Consider the following 20,179-nt stretch of genomic DNA (forward strand, 5'->3'; position numbering starts at 1 on the left):
AGGTCGGGAGAATTATCCGTGTGCCCGCCGTTTCCAAACGTTCACAAAGAAGATCAAAATTGGGAAACGTACCTCCAACAATTAACACAGCACTTCTCCGCTTACTCTGTGCAAGCAGCAGATAGGAAAAAAAGCGTATTTTCTATCGTGGGCAGGCACTCACATATCTGAGCTTGTAAAATATCTGTTTGGTAGCGAAAACTTGGCCCAGCAGACATATAAACAAATAACGAAAAAACTAACAGAACATTTCAAGCAGAAGCGTCATATTGTTGCTGCACGGTACGAATTCTTCGAACGTCAGATGCGGGACTCATAGACACATAAGGAATGGGTTGCCGATTTACGTGGCGTTGCTTGAGGGTGTCAATTTTTTTTCCAATCCGATGAGTGTTCATTTAATTACGTTAATGAAATGATCCGCGACCAAATAATTGTGCACACTCCATTTGACGCAATTCGCACAGCCGCCTTGCAGAAGTTGCAGCCGTCGCTCGAAGAAGTTCTCTCAATTATCGAAACTTACGAGGCAACAACAAAGGCAGAGGCAGTAATCAAAAGGAGTGAGAAGAGAGCTCTTGATTCAAACGCAGTATACACACAACAATCAAATCTTCAAAAACGCAATTTTTCTGATGGTAAAGGCGGCAGACTGCTTTAAAATCGTGCTCTGGCTGCGGTCACTCTCATTCTCGCGAAAGTTGCAAGTTTCGGGAGGCAATTTGCCACAAATGTGCCAGAAAGGGGCACATAGCTGTCGTTTGCTTATCCAAGCAGTGCAAAGACAAAAAAAGCCATCGATCAACAAAAAACTCGAAACAAAAACACAGAGTCAATTTAAACAATTTACAACGTTTCCAGCTTGGTCAAATTGTGATTGAAGTGGAGCCCTTCAATACAATCTTATCCTTCCAAATGGATTCTGGTGCAACGGTGTCAGTATTGAATGTCAATACATACAAAAAGCTAAACAGCCCGAGATTGCAGAAGTGCGATCGAATCTTGCACGCATTTGGCCAACAGCAAATTCCTGTACAGGGTGAGCTGCACACTGTAGCAAAGTGTGGCAAAAAATTGGCAAATGTAGTGATAATTGTCGCTAATGTGGAGAACTCCAATAATCTGTTCGGCTTGGATTTTTTTAAAACATTCAATTTTGAAATTCAGCAAATTGCAAACGTCACTGAAAAGCAGGGGACTCAAATGACAGATCTTTGCCAGAGGTATAAGGAGGTATTTAAGCCGGCTATGGGTACGATAAAAAACTTTAAGGCAAGCATTTACCTTAAACCGAATTTCGTACCAAAGTTCTACAAAAGCAGGCAAATTCCGTTTGCCCAATTGGTTAAGTTCAAGGAGGAAGCGCAGCGTCTCATAGAAGCAGGTATTTGGAAACCCATTAAATTTAGCATCGCCAATAGTACTAGCACCGAAGCCAGGTGGAGCACAAGGCGTAAATTCCCAATTGGACATCGAGCAATATCCATTGCTGACACGTGAGTTACACGTTATTACACAAAATTCGTCACGGCACGCATTTCTCCAAAATTGACCTCAAAGTTGCATACTTACAAATGGAGTTAGACGATGCAGCGAAAGAAATTATGGTTGTCAACACGCCGTTGGGTCTCTTTCAGTGCCAACGTTTGTCGTATGGAATAGCTTGCGCACCAGCTATATTCCAGCGTCACCATGAGTAACTCCTAATTGAAATAAAAGGTTGAGGAAATTATCTCGACGACATAATTATTTCGGCTCCTACAGTGGACCAACACCTATCCAGACTTGAACAAATTTTATGCATTTTATTGGTGAATAGCATAAAATGTAAAAAAGAGAAATGTTGAGTAACTCCTAATTGAAATAAAAGGTTGAGGAAATTATCTCGACGACATAATTATTTCGGCTCCTACAGTGGACCAACACCTATCCAGACTTGAACAAATTTGATGCATTTTATTGGTGAATAGCATAAAATGTAAAAAAGAGAAATGTTTCTTTCTAAGGGATAAAATTGAGTACCTTGGGAGAAGAGTCAGTGTTAAGGGCATTCTTCCGGATTCGTCAGGACTAGAAGCCGTTAAGGAATTAAAGCTGCCCGCCACTCTACAACAGCTAGATGCGCTCGTGTGAAAAATGAACTATTAGTGCAATTTCATTCCAAATTACTCCCAGTTAGCTTCACCCCTAAATCAATTGGGTAGAAAGAACATACCCTTCAAGTTTGGACCAGAGCAACAGCAAGCTTTCTCAGCTTTGAAAAAGCATATCCTCGACGCTACTGAGCTAGCACATTTTTAAACGAGAATCTCCCGCTTGTTTTAGCCACAGATGCATCCTCTTTCGGCATTGGTGCTGTATTGGCACACAAACATCCAAATGACAAGGAAAAACCAATAGCCTTCGCATCGAAAACCCTTGACGTTCACCAAGTCCGATACAGCCAAATTGAGAAGGAAGCCCTTTTAATCATATTTGGGGTATTTATTATTTGGGGTACATCAGTATTTATTTGGCAGGAAATTTGTTCTCATAACTGATCACAAGCCGTTGGTCACAATCTTTAATCCTAGCAAGCATTTGTCAACAATGACTTCAAACAGACTCCAGCGTTGGGCTATAATATTGATGGCTTACAATTTTGATATTAAATGTCGCTCAACCACAGCAAATGGAAACGCAGACGCACTCTCACGTCTTCCTAAAAGCTCAGATCCCCTTTTCGATAAGGAAGAGGAATGCTATAACATCGTCGATATATCCTGTCCAATAAATGCCGATATCATCAACGAAAGTCTAAAAAGCGAGACAAGTTTGCAGAGAGTATACAGACAAAATTTTCTTGAGCCAAGCTGCATATGTTAAAAGAATCTTGAATAAATTTAACATGGATAATTGCAATGCAGTAAGTACTCCCTTACCAAACAAACTAAATTATGAGTTACTTAATTCAGATGAAAACTGCAATGCTCCATGTCGTAATCTCATAGGTTGCTTAATGTACACGTCCAGACTTAACTACTGCAGTAAATATCTTGAGTAGATATAGTAGCAAAAATAATTCCGATTTATGGCAGTGCTTAAAAAGGGTCCTTAGGTATTTAAAGGGAAATATTGAAATGACACTTATTTTTAAAAGAAGTGCTGAGTTTGAAAATACATTAATTGGATATGTAGATTCTGATTGGTGAGGAAACGAGATTGATGGAAAAAGTACCACAGGGTATTTATTCAAAATGATCGATTTAAATTTAATTTGTTGGAACACAAAGAGGCAGAACGCAGTAGCAGACTCATCCACTAAAGCTGAGTACATGGCATTATTTGAAGCTGTAAGAGAACGTTGTGGCTAAATTCTCTTCTTAGTAGTGTTAGTATCAAAATCGAAAATCCAATTAAAATTTACGAAGATAACCAAGGCTGATCAGTAAGCAAATAATCCCTCATGTCATAAACGAGCCAAACATATTGATATCAAATATCATTTTGCCAGAGAACATTTGTCTTGAGTATATTTCCACAGAGAATCAACTTGCTGATATCTTCACGAAGCCATTGCCTGCCGCAAAGTTCTTGGAACTACGACATGATTTGGGATTACTGCAAGATGACTGATCCACTGTTTGCCGATGCTGAAGTTTTTTTTATTTTTTTTTATTTGAATTTTATTGATCTCATTGAAATACTTTTGTTCGTTTTTTTTGTATAAGCATTAAGTTACTGAAATTTAAAAATGCAATTCTATGTAAACATATGTAAATTAATCTCGTTGATGGGCGCGGCCTGAGGTGGTCCTCGATGGCCGCACTGTCAAGGGTGGTCTTCTTCGATGAGCTCACACGTATGTGCGGGAAAAACAATTTGCTATGTGTGTGTGTGGCCAAGGGCGGTCCGCTTCAGCCACACTGGTGAAACGCTGGTCCTCTCGGAGATGCCCGCTTGTAGGCGCGGAGGAAGCGGTCGCTTCTGGGAGCGCCCGTTATAGTTGAGTGGCGGCCAGTAGCTTGTGGTTGCCTCCCGTAGGTGCGGGGGAATGCGTTAGCACCCGCGCGTGAGGATGAGCCGCTGGAAGCTGCTGCTTGTAATAGCCTCCTGTAAACGCGGGAGGAATATGGTTGCTGCTGGTCGCACCTGCTGAAGCCCGCTCGGTAGTGCGGGGGAGGAGGGGGCCTTGACTTGGTTCTCGTATGTGGAGATCAGGGATCCCTCGCTGGAGTCAGAGCCGGATGGCTATTCCTTTACAATTGCTGATTAGGTTGACTTACGTTGGGAGGTAACTGCCCCCTTCGCCTGCTAGCCTAGAGACTCAGTCAGTGCAAAATAATAAGAGATATTTAACGGCGGTTGCCGGAGTTTTGCAATGCTATAGAACTTGTGTTCTTTATTCGTATAGAGCTTAGGTTAGGTTAGGTTAGGTAGGAGTGGTTGGAGACTAAATATTAGTCCCCTCACTTAGGCCACAATGGGCCCCTTGTGATACCACATGATCTCTGAAAGATCCGTTTCCCTAGCTCATGGGTTTACTGCCTTCGCGAAGTATTCTGTTCTTCTTAAGAAACATAGTAGTTTTTGAATGCTTACGTCCTGAATGGCCGCAAGGTTCGGAAGTGTGTAGCTACCTAGGGTTTGAAAGCGCTTTAGGTTATGCGCTGGGCAGAAGCATAGGAGGTGTTCGATGCTCTCCTCTTCGTCTATCTCTTTGCAGCTGCGGCAGAAGTCGTGGTTACTTAGACCCAGCCTTGTCGCATGAGTCCCTATGAGACAGTGGCCCGTGAGGGCATTTAGGAGAGTGGAGATGTCCTCCCTACTACATTGTAGGAGAGTTTTTGTTCTTTTCGTGTTATAGTTTGGCCATGTGAGTCTAGAATTGTGGCATATTGAGATTGAGTTCCAACGGTTGTTGGAAAGAGTATACAATCTCTGCCTGAGAAGGAGCTTGCAGGTAGCCATGGGCATCCCTACCGTGTCCTTATCACGAAGGATATCGGCGGTTGTCCCCTGTCTTGCCAGCTCGTCTGCTATGCAGTTGCCCTCAATGTTGCGGTGCCCAGGCACCCAGATGAGGCTGATTCTCAGATGAGTGGCCATCTCGTTAAGAGATTTGCGGCATTCAGAGATTGTTTTTGAGCTCGTTGTGTAGGAGTCGAGGGCCCTGAGGGCAGCTTGACTATCCGAGAATATGAAGATATCACTGTCTTTATGTACAGACGTGTTCAGGTGGGTAGTGGCTTCCTGAATTGCCATCACTTCCGCTTGGAAAACACTACAGTGGTCTGGTAGGCGGAAAGAGACTTTTATGTCTAGTTCGGGGGAGAAGACTCCCCCACCTGTTTGGGAGTTAAACTTGGAGCCGTCAGTGTATATGTTGACGGCGTTTACGAATTGATGTGGGAGGTTGTCCCAGTCTGAACGGGTGGGTATATGAATTTTGTATCTTCTTTCGAAGTTGACTATGGGTGGGACGTAGTCTGTATAACGTGGTAGGGGTGAATGTTTTGATAGGATAATGGAGTGACCCGTGGAGCCCGTTGTCCAAGCCGCTGCTTCACGGAGTCTCAGCGCTGTTGCAGATGCCCAGCTTTTGGCAAGTAGGTCCAGGGGTTGGAGATCGAGAATTGTGTTTAGTGCCTCGGTGGCGGTAGTGCGCAGCGCCCCACAGATGCAGAGCTCTGCGCTCCTTTGGATCTTGTGAAGGATCCGGAGGTTGCAGTTCTTATCTAGAGAAGGCCACCAAACGATGTTTCCGTAGAGGAGAATGGGCCTGACTATTGCAGTATATAGCCAGTGAACTATCATGGGGGAGAAACCCCACTTCCTCCCTATGGCTTTTTTACAAGCGAAGAGGGCTATGGCCGCTTTGCGTGTGCGATCTAGGATGTTATCAGTCCAGAGGAGCTTTTTGTCAAGAATGACGCCTAGGTACTTTGCTTGGTTGCTAAGGGTTAGGCGCGTTTGGTGTAGTTTTGGGGGAACTAGAATTGGTACCTTGTACTTCCTTGTAAAGAGAACTAGTTCGGTCTTTTCCGGGTTAACTCCCAGTCCACAGCCAGCCGTCCACCTGGAAAGGGTGGATAGGGCTGTCTCCATTAGATTACAAAGGGTTTGCGGGAACTTGCCCTGCAGTAGGATAACCACGTCATCCGCGTAGGCTACCACTTTTGTGCCCGCCTCTTCTAGAAGTGATAGCAGTTTGTTGACCACCAAAACCCATAGAAGAGGTGAGAGTACGCCCCCTTGTGGGGTTCCTCTACTGACATTCCTGGTCGAGAGGGCCGATCCCATAGTGGAGTGCACTACCCTGCTGGTTAGCATGGTGTGTATGAGTCCCACTATGGGCCGCTCAATGCCCAGTTCAGTCAGAGCACCAGTGATCGCCGTTGGGGTGACGTTGTTGAAGGCGCCTTCTATGTCTAGAAACGCTGCAAGAGAGTATTCCTTATTGTGGAAGCCTCGTTCTATACTGTACACTAGAGAGTGGAGGGCGGTATCGGTTGATCTACCCTTACGGTACGCATGCTGTGCGTCAGAGAGTAGGCTATGGTCGATGGTTAGTCTGATATGGGTGTCAATTAGCCTTTCCAGGGTCTTCAACAAGAAGGAAGAGAGACTGATCGGGCGGAAGTCCTTTGGGTTAGTGTGGGAGGGCTTGCCGGCTTTCGGTATAAAGATTACCTTGACGTCCAGCCACCTTGTTGGAATATGGTTTAGAGCAAGGCAGCCGTGGAAGATGGCTGTCAGCCAGGGAAGGGACATAACTAATGTCCGTTGTAGCTGGGCCGGGAAGAACCCATCTGGGCCAGGTGATTTGAAGGGCTTAAAAGAGTTAACAGCCCACTGAATGCGGTCAGGGTTTGAAATGTTTGCAATACTCTGGTCGTCTAGATTCACCTCTATGTGGAGGTCCTCCACTACCTGGGTATTGTTAGGGAAGTGTGTGTCTAACAGTAGTTCAAGGGTTTCCTGACTGTTTTCCGTCCAGCCATCAGCATTGGTTTTAAGATAGCCAATGGTAGCTGGAGCTTTAGCTAGAATTCTTCTGAGTCTGGATGCCTCCGCAGTAGATTCTATGCTACTGCAGAAGTTAGCCCAGGCTCTTCGTTTTGATATTCTTATTTCCTTTTTGTATAGGCTTAGTTTTGAATGATATAGATTCCAGGAGGATTCGCTATTGTTGTATTTAGCTTTATTGAAGTAAGTTCTACACTCTCTTTTAAGGTTCGCTAGGGTTGGGTTCCACCATGGGGGTTTGTGCTTTGTTTTGACTGTTCTACTTGGGCAAGCCCTTTTTAAGGCCTCACCGCAGATATCAGTAAAAGTGTTAACTAGGCTATCTAATTCTTGACGGTTGCGTATGTGTGTCGGAGGAGCGGGTAGGTTCCTGTTGAGGAGATTTTTATAGTATCCCCAGTTGGTTAATCTTAGATTAGTTATGTTCTCGGCGGGAGGATGTTCTAGACTTATTGTAAATTCTATGTATCGGTGGTCCGAGAATGAGTGTTCGATCCCCACCTTCCACGCGTCTAGCTGGTTAAGTAAGGGATCAGATATTAGAGTAATGTCTAGTACTTCCCTCCTATTTCTAGTGACGAAAGTTGGGTCATTACCTTTGTTGCAGATGAATAGATTTGATTGAAGGAGATAGTCGTAGAGTAACTCACCCCTTTCGTTGGTGTTTGTACTTCCCCATTGTGTGTGGTGTGAGTTAGCGTCCCCACCCAGGATGAGTTCCTTAGATGAGTGAGTGCGTATGAGTTCTTGTGTAGTGGTGTTTGGTAGTGGCCCTTCGTGGTCGTGAGCCAGATAGAATGATGCTATGGTGTGATGGGTGTGTTCGTTTAGCTCCAGTCTGACCGTGGTAAGGTCGCCTTCGCTAAACTGTGGAATAAGAAATGTGTTAAAGTGTGTTTTTGTAAGAATGCAGGTTCTGGTTTTACCCTTGTCCTTGGTGTAAAATAGCTTGTATAGGGGGGTTGATAGGCCACAGATGTTGTTACCAACAATCCATGGCTCTTGAATGAGGACTACGTCTATGTTGCCTGTTGCCAGGCGGGTGAGGAGGGCAGCGGATGCTGCCTTGCTGTGGTGCAGATTAATTTGCAGAAACTGCACCATCTTTGGGACTGGGGTCGGGCTGGGTACCCTCCGCTTCCTCCGCTATGTCCTGGAGGACAGAGCGCCCTGGTCGGGTTGTGTCCTGGGTGCACAGCTGTTTCAGGCTCTCCGTCAGCTCCGAGTCGGTTGACACGTAGCCGGTGAGGGTGGCCTCCTCGTGATCTGGTTCGTCGTCGCTCGGGGGTTCGTACGACGCACAGGCAGCCAGGTTGTCTGCCGCTGTTTTATCGGTGTCGTAAATACGAAGCTGCACCTTGTCGAACCCGTAGTTCACTCTGTGCTGCTGGGCTGCGAGGGGTTCCAAGCAGGCCTGGTTTAGGAGGATAACCACGCTCATGGTGACTCGCTCGGTTTTCTCCACCTTGACCACCTTCCAACCGTCTGTTGGCAGTTTTGGGTTGAACCTGGTCAGCAGGCTGAGTATAGCCTCTGGTTCCGATGGTTCCGACGGCAGCCACACCCTCGCTCTCGGTCGAGACGGGATGTCCGCAGCCTCACAAACTGCCAGCTTGGCCCCGGGGTAGACCTCGCCGACTTTGTCAATTGCAGCCTTGTAGAGTGCTGCCGATCTCTCGTCTTCGCAGGCGATCAACTTTACGTTGCCCTGGTACCACCCTGCATCTGTGCAATCGGGTGGCGGTCCTGGGTTTTCGTCCAGCACTTTCAAGGCTACTGTCGCAAGGGCCCGTCTAACCAGACCCCAATGGTTTCTTGGGATCCTTCCGCCTTCATCGCTCTGGTCGATGACTCCAATGATCTTCCGATCCTTTACCACCTCCGCAAAGGATCTCGACCATGTGCCGCGGTTGGTTACTTTGGCCTTCTTGCTCGCTGGTTGAGCTGACTCCATCGACCTCTCTCGCTTGTTGCTGGTAGTCATAGCGATGTCGAAATCTGGGATAACTGCCTTCGCCCAGGCTATGTCCTCTTGGATTTTCTGGTAATCCAATTTCGAAGTCTGATCCTCACGTATCGGATTGGTGGCCAGCCGTTTGAGGATCCTAGTAGCCTTCTTTCTTTCAAGAGGTCCTGCCTGGTTAGGTGGTACCCTCTTAAACTCCTTTGCCCTGGTACTCACCATGAGACCGGCTTTGGCGCTCCCCTCAGGTTGGAGTGGCTGGTTAGCCACACCTACGCTGGTGGGAGGCTTGGGCTTGTCACTATGGCGAGTTGGGCTTAGCCGGCTGCGTTGTTCGCTGGCCTTGGCAGGGGTCGACGTCACGTGGACTGGGGTAGTCAGAGCCGTGATCTTGCTCTTACTTTCGTCGTTGGTTACGACTTCCGACTTTATAAGAGTGTCGGGCTCTCGTCTTGTGCAGTCTTTTTGTTTATTAATTGTTAAGTTCTCCATGTTAATCCCACGAGCTGCGGAGAAAGGACAGGTCCACCCGGGCAGAGATCCGCCGTACCCGGGTAAGGCTGACTTAGAACAGGCGGTCGCCACTTGCCTGAGCTCACCGTTTGAGACTGAGTTATTTGATGACTCGGGCTCCCAGCCAGATTGACTCTCGGCACGGTACGAGTGACACCTTAGTCCAGCCCGGGGTGAGATGAGTTGTGTGGGTGGGAAAGAGGTAGGTTCAAAGAGTGTGGGAAGGGGGTGTGTGTGAGCTATTTGTCGGAGGCGGCAGCACAAGCGCGACGTCGGTACTGCTACGGCGCAGATACCCGCTGACTGTCCGGGGCTACTTATTTGCGCTTCGTGTTGGGGGCTTGGCGGTGGCCGGGCCTTGTCCAACTTCCACGCTTATTCGTAGCTACCCTGGAGAACCAGGGCGCTCGCTATCCGCAACCTGCGACCCGTTCGGTAGCCTTCAGCTCGGCGCCCTCAGAGCCATCTCACTAGCTCTTTGGCCGAACGTATAGAGCTTGAAGCGAACTAAACTTAAAGTTGACAAAAATGAAACTCATAGCGGCCACGCAAATATGCTGTGCTTGCCGGCTATGCACGAGCATCCGGCCAAATGCCGCGTTAGCGGTTTTGGCCGCAGCTGGGCTTCGGACATTCGGTCATCGCCTCCGTCCGGTTAGCTACTTAGTTAACTTCTCCCCCCTCAAGATTGAGGCCGCCCTCGGCCGACCCTATTTCAGCGATCACCCTTCTTAGTTTTACCGCAGATCTTCTGGCACCGGTGAGTCGCATGTAGGTTAGGCCGACACAAATCAATGCGCAACATATTACTCCTGTAATTAGCGCTACCATGTGTGTCTGATTGGTGTTGATTTTATTTCCGAGCTTCTGAATGTATTCCAGGTTACGTTCACTCAAGCGGTGAAGGTAGGGGAGGCTCAGAGTATTTTGACTGATGGTGATGTTCAGTGAGGGTGAGCTTGCCACCCCCGGAGTCCTCTTCTGGGCGGAGTTTTGGTTCAAAACCAGGGTTTTGTTTACTGTGACGCGCTCACTAAAGGTGACGAGATGCGTCCCGTGTATCCAGACGCTTGTTTAGTTGTCTACTCGTACCTGCGCTGATTGATCATTGATGATCATAATTCCCTCATCGACATAAGTGATCGGATGTAAATCGCTTGGTTGGGTCTCGCAGTGCGCAACTCCACCTGCATGGAGTTCTCGGGTGCATGCGGTCTTCGCTGATAGTCGGCAGAAAGTGACTCCTGGAGTTGTGGAGCAATTCTGGATCGCATACATTTCACCATTGCATTCTGCTATTATATTATCCACTAACCTTAGCATCACATTATTATGTGCTACCGGGAACATTGTAATCTTCTTACATGCTAATTTAATTTTTGGGAACTTAATAATGAAGTGCAATATGTTAACAGACTGGAGAATTTTCACGGACGCTACGGACAAAATATCTTTTATAGGAGTGTCGGTGGGCTCCTCCATCCAAATACTTTCTAGGTCTGCGTGATCTAATATGTTTGGGCTGACTATGTTTACTTTAGCAAGCGAGATTGCCATCATTAAATTTTGAAGTTCCATTGTTAACATTCTGTTTCTGGAGAGCAATGTTTCATATAGATGGCCAGTGTCCACTTGTGAACTCTTTGCCACTTTCAGGATTTGATTTACGGTTGACGTTAATTCATTAATTTGACTTTGTATTCTGGTATTTATTTCTATTTGTCTATTGTTTGAATTGATTAATTGTGTTTCTGTGAATTTAATTCTTTCTAAATCCCCGGCGTCCGGAGTTCCTGCTACGACTTTTAACATTGATCCTAAAAAGTCTAAACTCCTGGCTACCCTGTGGTGCACGCCTAACGAGTCGAGCAGGTCGCGAAGGTGAGCTGTGTCCACGTCCAAAAGTTTTTTCATGTGTGACTGGGGAAACATTTCGCTCATATTTTCTGTTTCTTCTACTACGCGCCTGTACTCTGAAAGGTTCGCTGAATGTCTAACGAATGCGAATTCCTCCCACACTAGTATTCGACCGTCAATAATGGGGATGTACTTGGCTTGTGAATAGTCGGTGATGTGCGCCGACGCCATGGTTAAGGAGAAGAGGATTGGGATGATTTTGGACCTGTGGAATGAATTCGCAGCTATATTTTTGTTCATGACAAGGTTGCCCACCACCAACGGAAATTAACTTAACCTTAAAAAAATATTTTATCAGCTATGCTTAAAGCTAGTAAAATTTGTGCCAAGTGGCAAAAAGGTAAACAACTTTTTATACCCGTTACTCGTAGAGTAAAAGGGTATACTAGATTCGTCGGAAAGTATGTAACAGGCAGAAGGAAGCGTTTCCGACCCCACAAAGTATATATATTCTTGATCAGGATCACTAGCCGAGTCGATCTAGCCATGTCCGTCTGTCCGTCTGTCCGGATGAACGCTGAGATCTCGGAAACTATGGGAGCTAGGCTATTGAGATTTGGCGTGCAGATTCCTGAGCTTCTTACGCAGCGCAAGTTTGTTTCAGCACAGTGCCACGCCCACTCTAACGCCCACAAACCGCCCAAAACTGTGGCTCCTACAGTTTTGATGCTACAATAAAAATTTTAACTGAAATGTATTGTTCTCATCAATACCTATCGATTGACCCAAAAAAAAGTTTGCCACGCCCACTTTAACGCCCACAAACCGCGAAAACCTGTAACGCCCATAATTTTCATGCTAGATAAAAAATTTTAACTGAAATGTATTGGTCTCGTCGATACCTATCGATTGATCCAAAAAAAAATTTGCCACGCCCACTCTAACGCCCATAACGCTTAAATCTGTATACCGCCGGTAGGTGGCGCATTTTAATCTCTCTTTGCTGCTTGCATATCTCCATATAGCTGAGTAACGGGTATCTGATAGTCGAGGTACTCGACTATAGCGTTCTTCCTTGTTTTTTTATTTAATGTTGTCTGTTGAACTAATAAGCTTTTTTATTAGTTGTTGCTAAATTAAAATAAGAATTTCAGGTTGCTTTAGGCTTGTTAACAATTTATTAGCGAGAGAGAGTACAGCAGGCGAGACGAGAATGCGTTTTATGTGGAGATCAGAATTCGTACTGATTTTACAAACGGACAGCCAGCCGAAAGCTGGGCCGAAAAATGCAAGTACACAAAAGACGAGAGAGCTAGATAAAGAGAGCTACCTTTCGCGATGCCATTAATATAAGAGATCGAATTAAGAAGTTAGTTGGCTGCTGCGGCTGCGTGACCCGACATACTCCCCCCGTTGGAAGCCTGGGCTTCAACATTATCCTTAAGGGGTAGCAGACAAAGCTTGTTTACTGCTCGCTTTGTCACTCCTGATGCTGTCTTCAGAACGGCAACTCGAGCAACCCCATCTCCACCGAAGAGAAGCTCGATCACTCTGGCGAGGGGCCACTTCATGGGAGGCAAGTTTTCGTCCTTAACCAGAACTAGGTCATCGACAACCAGGCCAGGTTTTGGGGTGCGCCACTTGGAGCCCTGTTGTAGCAATGTTAGGTATTCTTCCTTCCATCGGGACCAAAAGATCTGCTGCAAGTAAGCCACGCGTTGCCATCCATCCAAGCGATTGAAGTTAAGACTGGTCACATCCGGCTCGACGAAAGAAGAAGGCGGACCACCATTCAAAAAATGTGCTGGGGTTAATACATCCAGATCAGCTGGGTTTTCTGAAATCGAGACTAATGGTCGAGAATTAACAACCGCCGAAATGTGACACACCAGGGTCCGCAGCTCCTCAAAGGCTAAAACAGCAGTGCCAACAGCGCGGTAGAAATGATGCTTGGCGATCTTCACAGCCGCTTCCCAAAGACTGCCAAAGTGTGGCGACCTAGGAGGAATGAAACACCAATCAATAGCCTCAGCTAGGCAAAAGTCCAATGTAGCTCTCTGATGATCACTGCTGAGGAAAAGACGCCTTAGCTCGAGCAGCTCATTGCGAGCTCCAACAAAGTTGGTTGCATTATCAGAGCAAATCTGCCGCGGCCTTCTTCTAGTGCATATAAATCGTTTGAGGCCATGTAGAAACGATACCGTACAGAGATCCTTGACCAACTCCAGATGAATAGCCTTCGTGGCGAAGCAAATGAAGACACAAACGTAGCATTTTACTGGAGGCTTGCTTCGCACCTCTGACTTGTAGAGAAAAGGCCCGCAAAAGTCAATGCCAGTGACTTCGAATGCATGAGATCCATCAAGTCGTTCCTTTGGAAGATCCGCCATTATATGCTCCACTACTCGAGGCTTCATTCGAAAGCATCTAATGCACTTGTTTACCGCCTTCATTACCGTCTTTCTTCCCCCAATAGGCCAATATTGGGATCGAATTATGCCAAGTAATGCCCGTGGCCCAGTGTGCAGATTGCGTTCATGAAAATGAGTAATAATGGCAATAGTGACCGAATGACTCCGTGGTAATATAATTGGATGACGCCCATTAAAATCCAGAGAAGAATTCCTCAGCCGGCCATCCACTCTAAGAAGCCCAAATTGGTCAATGAATGGCGAAAGAGATGCGAGCGAGCTGGAGGAGTGCACCATTCCCTTTGACTGCAATGATTTGATGTCATCCCATAAATGTGAGCGCTGGACAAGACGAAGCAACAGCAGCGTACCGCCTTGAAGGCGATGGGCGATGGATGCGATTACTAAACTTATAGACGTATCCGAAAACTCTTTGAAGGGCAGCAAAGGAGTTGGCAAATTTGGAACTGGACACTATGTCTTCATATGGAGATTTTATTAGCAGGATCCTCCGGCGAACCTCAAGCGTTGGCTTTTCAGCAGTGATTGGGGTCGGCCAGTCAGCTTTGGGACCACAGAGGAATTTTGGTCCATGAGTCCAGAGAGGAGACTCGTTGAGCTCAGCAGGAAAAGCACCTCGGGAGAGAATGTCAGCTGGATTTAAAGAAGTTGGAACATATCGCCACTCCACTGACTCAGTTAGCTCCTGAATGGCAGCTACTCGGTTCGCTACAAAGATATTGAATCTGGACGGCTCGTCCCGGATCCATGAAAGCGCAACAGCAGAGTCGCTCCAGCAATAAACCTTTCCCTCAAATGCATTCGTCCCAGAGACTTCTGCGATGAGCCTAGACAGGAGCTCCGCCCCACACAGTTCCAACTTGGGCACAGTGAGTGTTTTCAAGGGGGCTACCCTTGACTTTGAGCAAAGTAATTGAGATCGGCCTTTGCAAACGATGTAGACACAAGCACCATATGCTTCTATGCTGGCATCACAAAATCCATGTATTTCACTCTCAGAGTTTGGAGAACGAACCAGCCGAGGAAATGACGCATGCTTAATCTGCCCAAAACTCGTACATATAGCACTCCATTCCGTATTCTGTGACTCAGGAAGGCTTTCATCCCAGGATAACTTCTCCTTGCACAGTTGTTGAAGGAAAATTTTCGATTTTGTGATCACAGGTCCAACCAACCCGAGAGGATCGTAGAATCGCGCTATTGCAGACAGGACAGATCGCCTGCAGGGGCTTGAGGTTGACTGTAAGACCGAAAAGGAAAACAGTAGTTAGTCAGAGACTGGATCCCAAGCGAGACCTAAGGTTTTTGCAAAATCAGTGCCATCATCAAACTTCAAATAGGACTCCTTATCCTTGTCTGCAACTCCATCCAAAACAGCCGACACATTGGAGCACCACTTTCTAAGCTTAAATTTTCCCTTGGCTAGAAGTTTTGATGCCTAATCCATAATGATGACTGCCTCTTCCTGGGACTTGGCTCCAGATATCAAATCATCCACATAAAAATCGCGACGAATGACCTCAGCCCCAAGCGGAAACGCTGTATGCTCGTCTGCTGCCAACTGATGCATAGCTCGCACAGCCGGAAATGATGCTGGCTTCGTGCCATAAGTAACGGTGTCTAGCTTAAACACCCGCAATTGATCCTGGGGGGAGACCCTCCACAAAATGCATTGCAAATGGCTGTCCTCAGGCTGAACCCTAACACAACGGTACATTTTGCAAATGTCTCCTGTGATTGCTACTGGGTGTGAACGAAACCGTAGAAGAATCTGGAACAGCTTAGGCTGAATAACAGGGCCTGCCATAAGAACATCGTTGAGAGAATAGCCTGAGGAACTGGCCGCCGATCCATCAAAAACTACGCGAAGCTTTGTAGTGGAGCTATCTTCCTTTATGACGCAATGATGAGGCAAGAAATATCGGCACAACCCGATGTCAGCGGCAGAAACTGATGACATATGTCCTAGATCGAGATATTCTTTTATGAATGCTGCATATTGAGCCTTCAAAGATGGCTGACGATTCAACTTTCTCTCTAGGGACAAAAATCTTCGATAAGCTTGCTGGTAGGACTCTCCCAAAAGATCTAGATTAAACTTGGCAGGCAGCCGAACAGAATAATCACCAACTGGCAAACGATTGACGTGTCTTACGAAATGTGCTTCACAGTCCAATTCTTCCTTAGTAGCGCGTATAATTGGCTCGGCGCAGCTTTCCACTTCCCAAAATCGTCGAAGAAGATCATCTAACCGATCGAAACTATTCTCTCTACTAGCGAGAAGTTCATCTTGAGACGACATTAAAACCGAGCCATTGGAAAGGCCATAGCCTCCAGAAACAACCCAACCCAAACGCGTCTTTTGAATTAGGGGTAATCCAGGTGGGAGCTTAATTTGGCCAACGCACAACATCTCGAAAAAGAGGCTGGCTCCGATTAAAAGATCCACCCGCTGGGGAGCATAAAACCTTGGGTCAGCTAACTGTATATTTTTGGGTATGTTCCAGCTGCCAATGTCGACGTTGAAGCTAGGCTGTCGCTCTGTTATGTTCGGAGCAATCACCGCGGTAATGTTGGCCGAGTATTCGGAAGTTCGGGACTGAATCGTAATATTGACCGAGTGACCGTCCGTCACAAAACTGGAATCGCCAACTCCAGTTACAGATGCTGAGGATTTTACTTTCTTTACTTGAAGCTGATTTGCGAATCGGGACGTTATTAGATGCAGTTGGGAGCCCGAATCGAGTAGAGCTCGACAGGGAACGAAAACCCCAGAACGGTTTTTTACTAAAATGCTAGCCGTTGCTAAGAGCACAATATCATTACTAAATTCCTGTGCAATAAGAGCAGTCGAAGTGGAAGGCAATGCAGAGGGTGAAGCAGAAGGAAGTGCTTCTTGAAGCTGTGCTCCTTCTTGTGAAGGAAAAGAAGGTGAGTTTCCCAGGTGAAGCAGGGTGTGGTGTTAGATCCGCATGAACGACAACTACTAGAGTTGCATTGCCGAACTTGATGACCAACCTTAAGACAATTTATGCAAAGACCGAGCTGCTTCGCTTCTTGATGCCTATTCGCAGGAGACAGGATTTTAAAATTCTGACAATAAGAAATGGAATGCCCTGTATCATTACAGAATATACAAATCCAGGGGTTAGCGTTCGAGGCAACAAATGCTGATCTACGCGCATTGGGTATTCTGTTACTTCCCACCTGATTGCCCGGCGTATAGTTTGCCATGGCGAAATCCATAGTCTCCAACGTCCTGCATCGCTGTTCCAGAAATGATGCCATTGACTCCCACGTAGGAATTAAATTGACGAAGGCAGGGTCTTCTAAACGCTTTTCCCACTTTGCCTGACTTGCCGGATCCAACCTTTGGAACAGAACTTGGACGATGATGCATCCTGCGATTTGTTCTGTCGTGCCCAGTCCCTTGAGAGCACGAATATGAGCATTGAATTTATCGGACAGATCCCGAAGTGTCGAGACGGAACCACTCTGCACCGCCTTTAGTCCCAGGATCTCAATAATGTGTGCCTGAAAAACCAAACGTCGATTATAAAATCTATTTTTCAGCAAATCTAAAGCAATTGCGTAGTTGCCATCCGAAATTTCCAATGAGCGAATAGTTTCCAACGCTGCGTCCCTCAGGCATGATCGTAGATGCTGCAGCTTTTCTACGTTGGTGAGGTCCGGATGACTATCTATGATCGTGGTAAACATAGAATAAAAGTCAGACCAATTTGCATAACCTCCAGCGAATTTTGGAAGCTCCAGTGGGGGCAGCAAAGCTGCCCTATGTCGAGGCTGACGCTGCTGGGGGCCGAAAACTCCCGGAGTGATGCCGTCAGCAAAAGTTGAATGCGAAAGAAGCTGTGAGGTGCGCTTTGAAATTTCGGATCGAACCGATGACTTCAGAGTTACGAGAATGTCATCAAATTTCTCACTTAAAACACTTTCAATTTCCTCTAAATCCAACTCTTCGAGCTCACCGAGCACCTTTTTAAATGACTCTTGAAGCTCATCAATCAACTCTAACCTCACATGAAGACCGGATTCGTCGCATGAAGTTAACGCCGCACTTGATAGGGAATCCACTAAGCGCTCCACTCTATTAAATAAAGCCGTTGCCTTGCGCTTTAAAAATATTGCCCTGTTTGCATCAGCGGTAACATCTCCAAAAGTTCCCGTAGGCATGGCTACAACAATAAGAGCAGACGAAATGCCCGAAATTCGGCTCCAGCGGGAAGATGAGCGCAAAGCAAACGAGGGAATAACAGCCCGTTACTTGGCTATGTACGCTTCTATGTATAGCTGATTTTGCGCCTTATATGTAAATTTCCGCAATCACCAACTGCTATTTATTTATAGCGCTCACTGCATTTAAGGCCTTATGATTGTTGCTACGCCAATGCACCGCAGAAGCAAGAATGAAAAAAGTCAATAAATAGACTTATATGATTTGCACTTAGTATTATTTATGCACAAATCACGTCGGGGTCACCAATGTTGAACTAATAAGCTTTTTTATTAGTTGTTGCTAAATTAAAATACGAATTTCAGGTTGCTTTAGGCTTGTTAACAATTTATTAGCGAGAGAGAGTACAGCAGGCGAGACGAGAATGCGTTTTATGTCGAGATCAGAATTCGTACTGATTTTACAAACGGACAGCCAGCCGAAAGCTGGGCCGAAAAATGCAAGTACACAAAAGACGAGAGAGCTAGATAAAGAGAGCTACCTTTCGCGATGCCATTAATATAAGAGATCGAATTAAGAAGTTAGTTGGCTGCTGCGGCTGCGTGACCCGACATTGTCCTTGTGGACCACCCTCCCCTTGATGAGGACTGTGGTCCCCATGTCCGCTTCCACAATCTTCTCTTCACACAATGGTGAGAGTTTGTTGCCTAGCCGCCTGTTAGATTTTACAAGGACTTTTTCACCAACTTTGAACACCCTGTTCTGTCGGGCAGCATTTGCCCTGTTCCTGAGCTTGTCCTGGGCGATTTTTATCTTATCCTGAATCTCATACTGTGGTTGATCCGACTGTGTTTGAATTACGTCGGCTGGCCTCTTGTCGATGACCGAATGGATAGATTTATTGTATCTGGATGTGGCCAGCAAGATTAGGTCGACGGTGTCACTGATGCCTTTATCAATTTTAAGGCATCTAGCAAGCTGTACTAGAGTGCTGTGGAAACGTTCCACTTGTCCGTTTGAGACACTGTGGAGGGGCGGTGCATTCGAGATGCTCACGCCGAAATGGTTTTCCAGCATGGACAAAATGGTGTGCGAATTCAACGATGGTTCGTTGTCACAATATATGACCTTGGCTTTCGGGAAAACATTCAAGAGTTGTAGCAGTGTTGGTTTAATGTCCTGTATGGTTCTAGAGGGGATTGGCTGGACCATCGCAAATTTTGAGAATTTGTCAATGGATGTAAGAAAATATTTTTTATCCGTTGAGAAGATGTCTATGTGTAATATTTCCCCAACCTGAGACGGGATTGGTGTTTCCCCAAGCTCCTGCTTTTTGGGATGCCTGTCATATTTAGCTTTAGCACATGTTTTGCAGTTAGCGACGATTTCGCTAGCTAGCTTGGCCATTTTCGGGAAGTAGTACTCGGAGAGTACCTGCTTTACATTTTCTTGGGCCGACCTGTGAGCCCTGTTGTGTTCAGTGGACAAATTTCTCGTCTCTCCGGGACTGCAAAAATGTCCGTTACACGATTTTTACAATACCAAAATTTTGTGGCTGGAAATTGGCAATGGATGGCGTTTACGCCCTTAGGAACAATTAAATCTGCGAGATCATTGAGTAATGACTCTTTGCAGGAGAAGCTGATCGCATGCCGTCTCTTGTTTCCAAAGAGGACAAAGCTGCGTTTTTGCGGAAAGCAAGCTTCCTCCAGAGTTATCTGGTTTTGGAAGCAATTCAAGGGCTTATCCGTTGCCTCAATTGTGTGGGTCAGTGACAGCTCACTGTGAATCGTGGCCGCACTTGATAAAGCTTCTTCCTCTCCCAGAACGTTAAGTTGCTGAGGGCATCCGCAACGAGGTTTTCCTTGCCGGGTTTGTAAAAAATTTTGGCGCATTTGGGTTCAGGGAATTCCTGAATGGCCTTGGTTTTTTCTGGGTCAGTGGTAGCCCCGTTGCTGGTGACTATAAAACCCAAGAAGCTAACGCTTTTTTTGAAGAATTTAGATTTTTCAGTTGATACCCTCATATTAGCATCGTAAAGGCTTTTGAGAACCCAATCTACGTGCTGGATGTGAGAGTTTTCGTCTTCTGAGAAGACGATAACGTCATCGATATAAACATAGCAAAATTTGCCTATCTGCTCTCGCAGTATGTCGTCTATAGTTCTTTGGAAAATGCTGGCAGCATTTTTTAGTCCAAATGGCATTCTGC

At 46.2% G+C, this 20,179-nt stretch overlaps 1 protein-coding gene across 1 annotated transcript in view; it reads right to left on the bottom strand.

Moving 5' to 3' along the window:
- LOC139354112 (uncharacterized) overlaps positions 1-10,991 on the bottom strand; it is a 94,068-nt gene extending 83,077 nt beyond the window's left edge. Inside the window, exons 1-2 of the mRNA XM_070998379.1 lie at positions 7,935-10,991; positions 7,659-7,875 (exon numbers count right to left, since the gene is read on the bottom strand). Of these exons, the coding sequence (XP_070854480.1) occupies positions 8,090-9,463 (1,374 nt within the window). The 5' untranslated portion in view covers positions 9,464-10,991 and the 3' untranslated portion in view covers positions 7,659-7,875; positions 7,935-8,089. The remainder of the gene's footprint in view (positions 1-7,658; positions 7,876-7,934) is intronic.
- Between the last annotated feature and the right edge of the window lie 9,188 nt (positions 10,992-20,179).

The sequence above is a fragment of the Drosophila suzukii genome, assembly GCF_043229965.1.
Source record: "Drosophila suzukii chromosome 2 unlocalized genomic scaffold, CBGP_Dsuzu_IsoJpt1.0 scf_2c, whole genome shotgun sequence".
Classification (NCBI taxonomy): domain Eukaryota; kingdom Metazoa; phylum Arthropoda; class Insecta; order Diptera; family Drosophilidae; genus Drosophila; species Drosophila suzukii.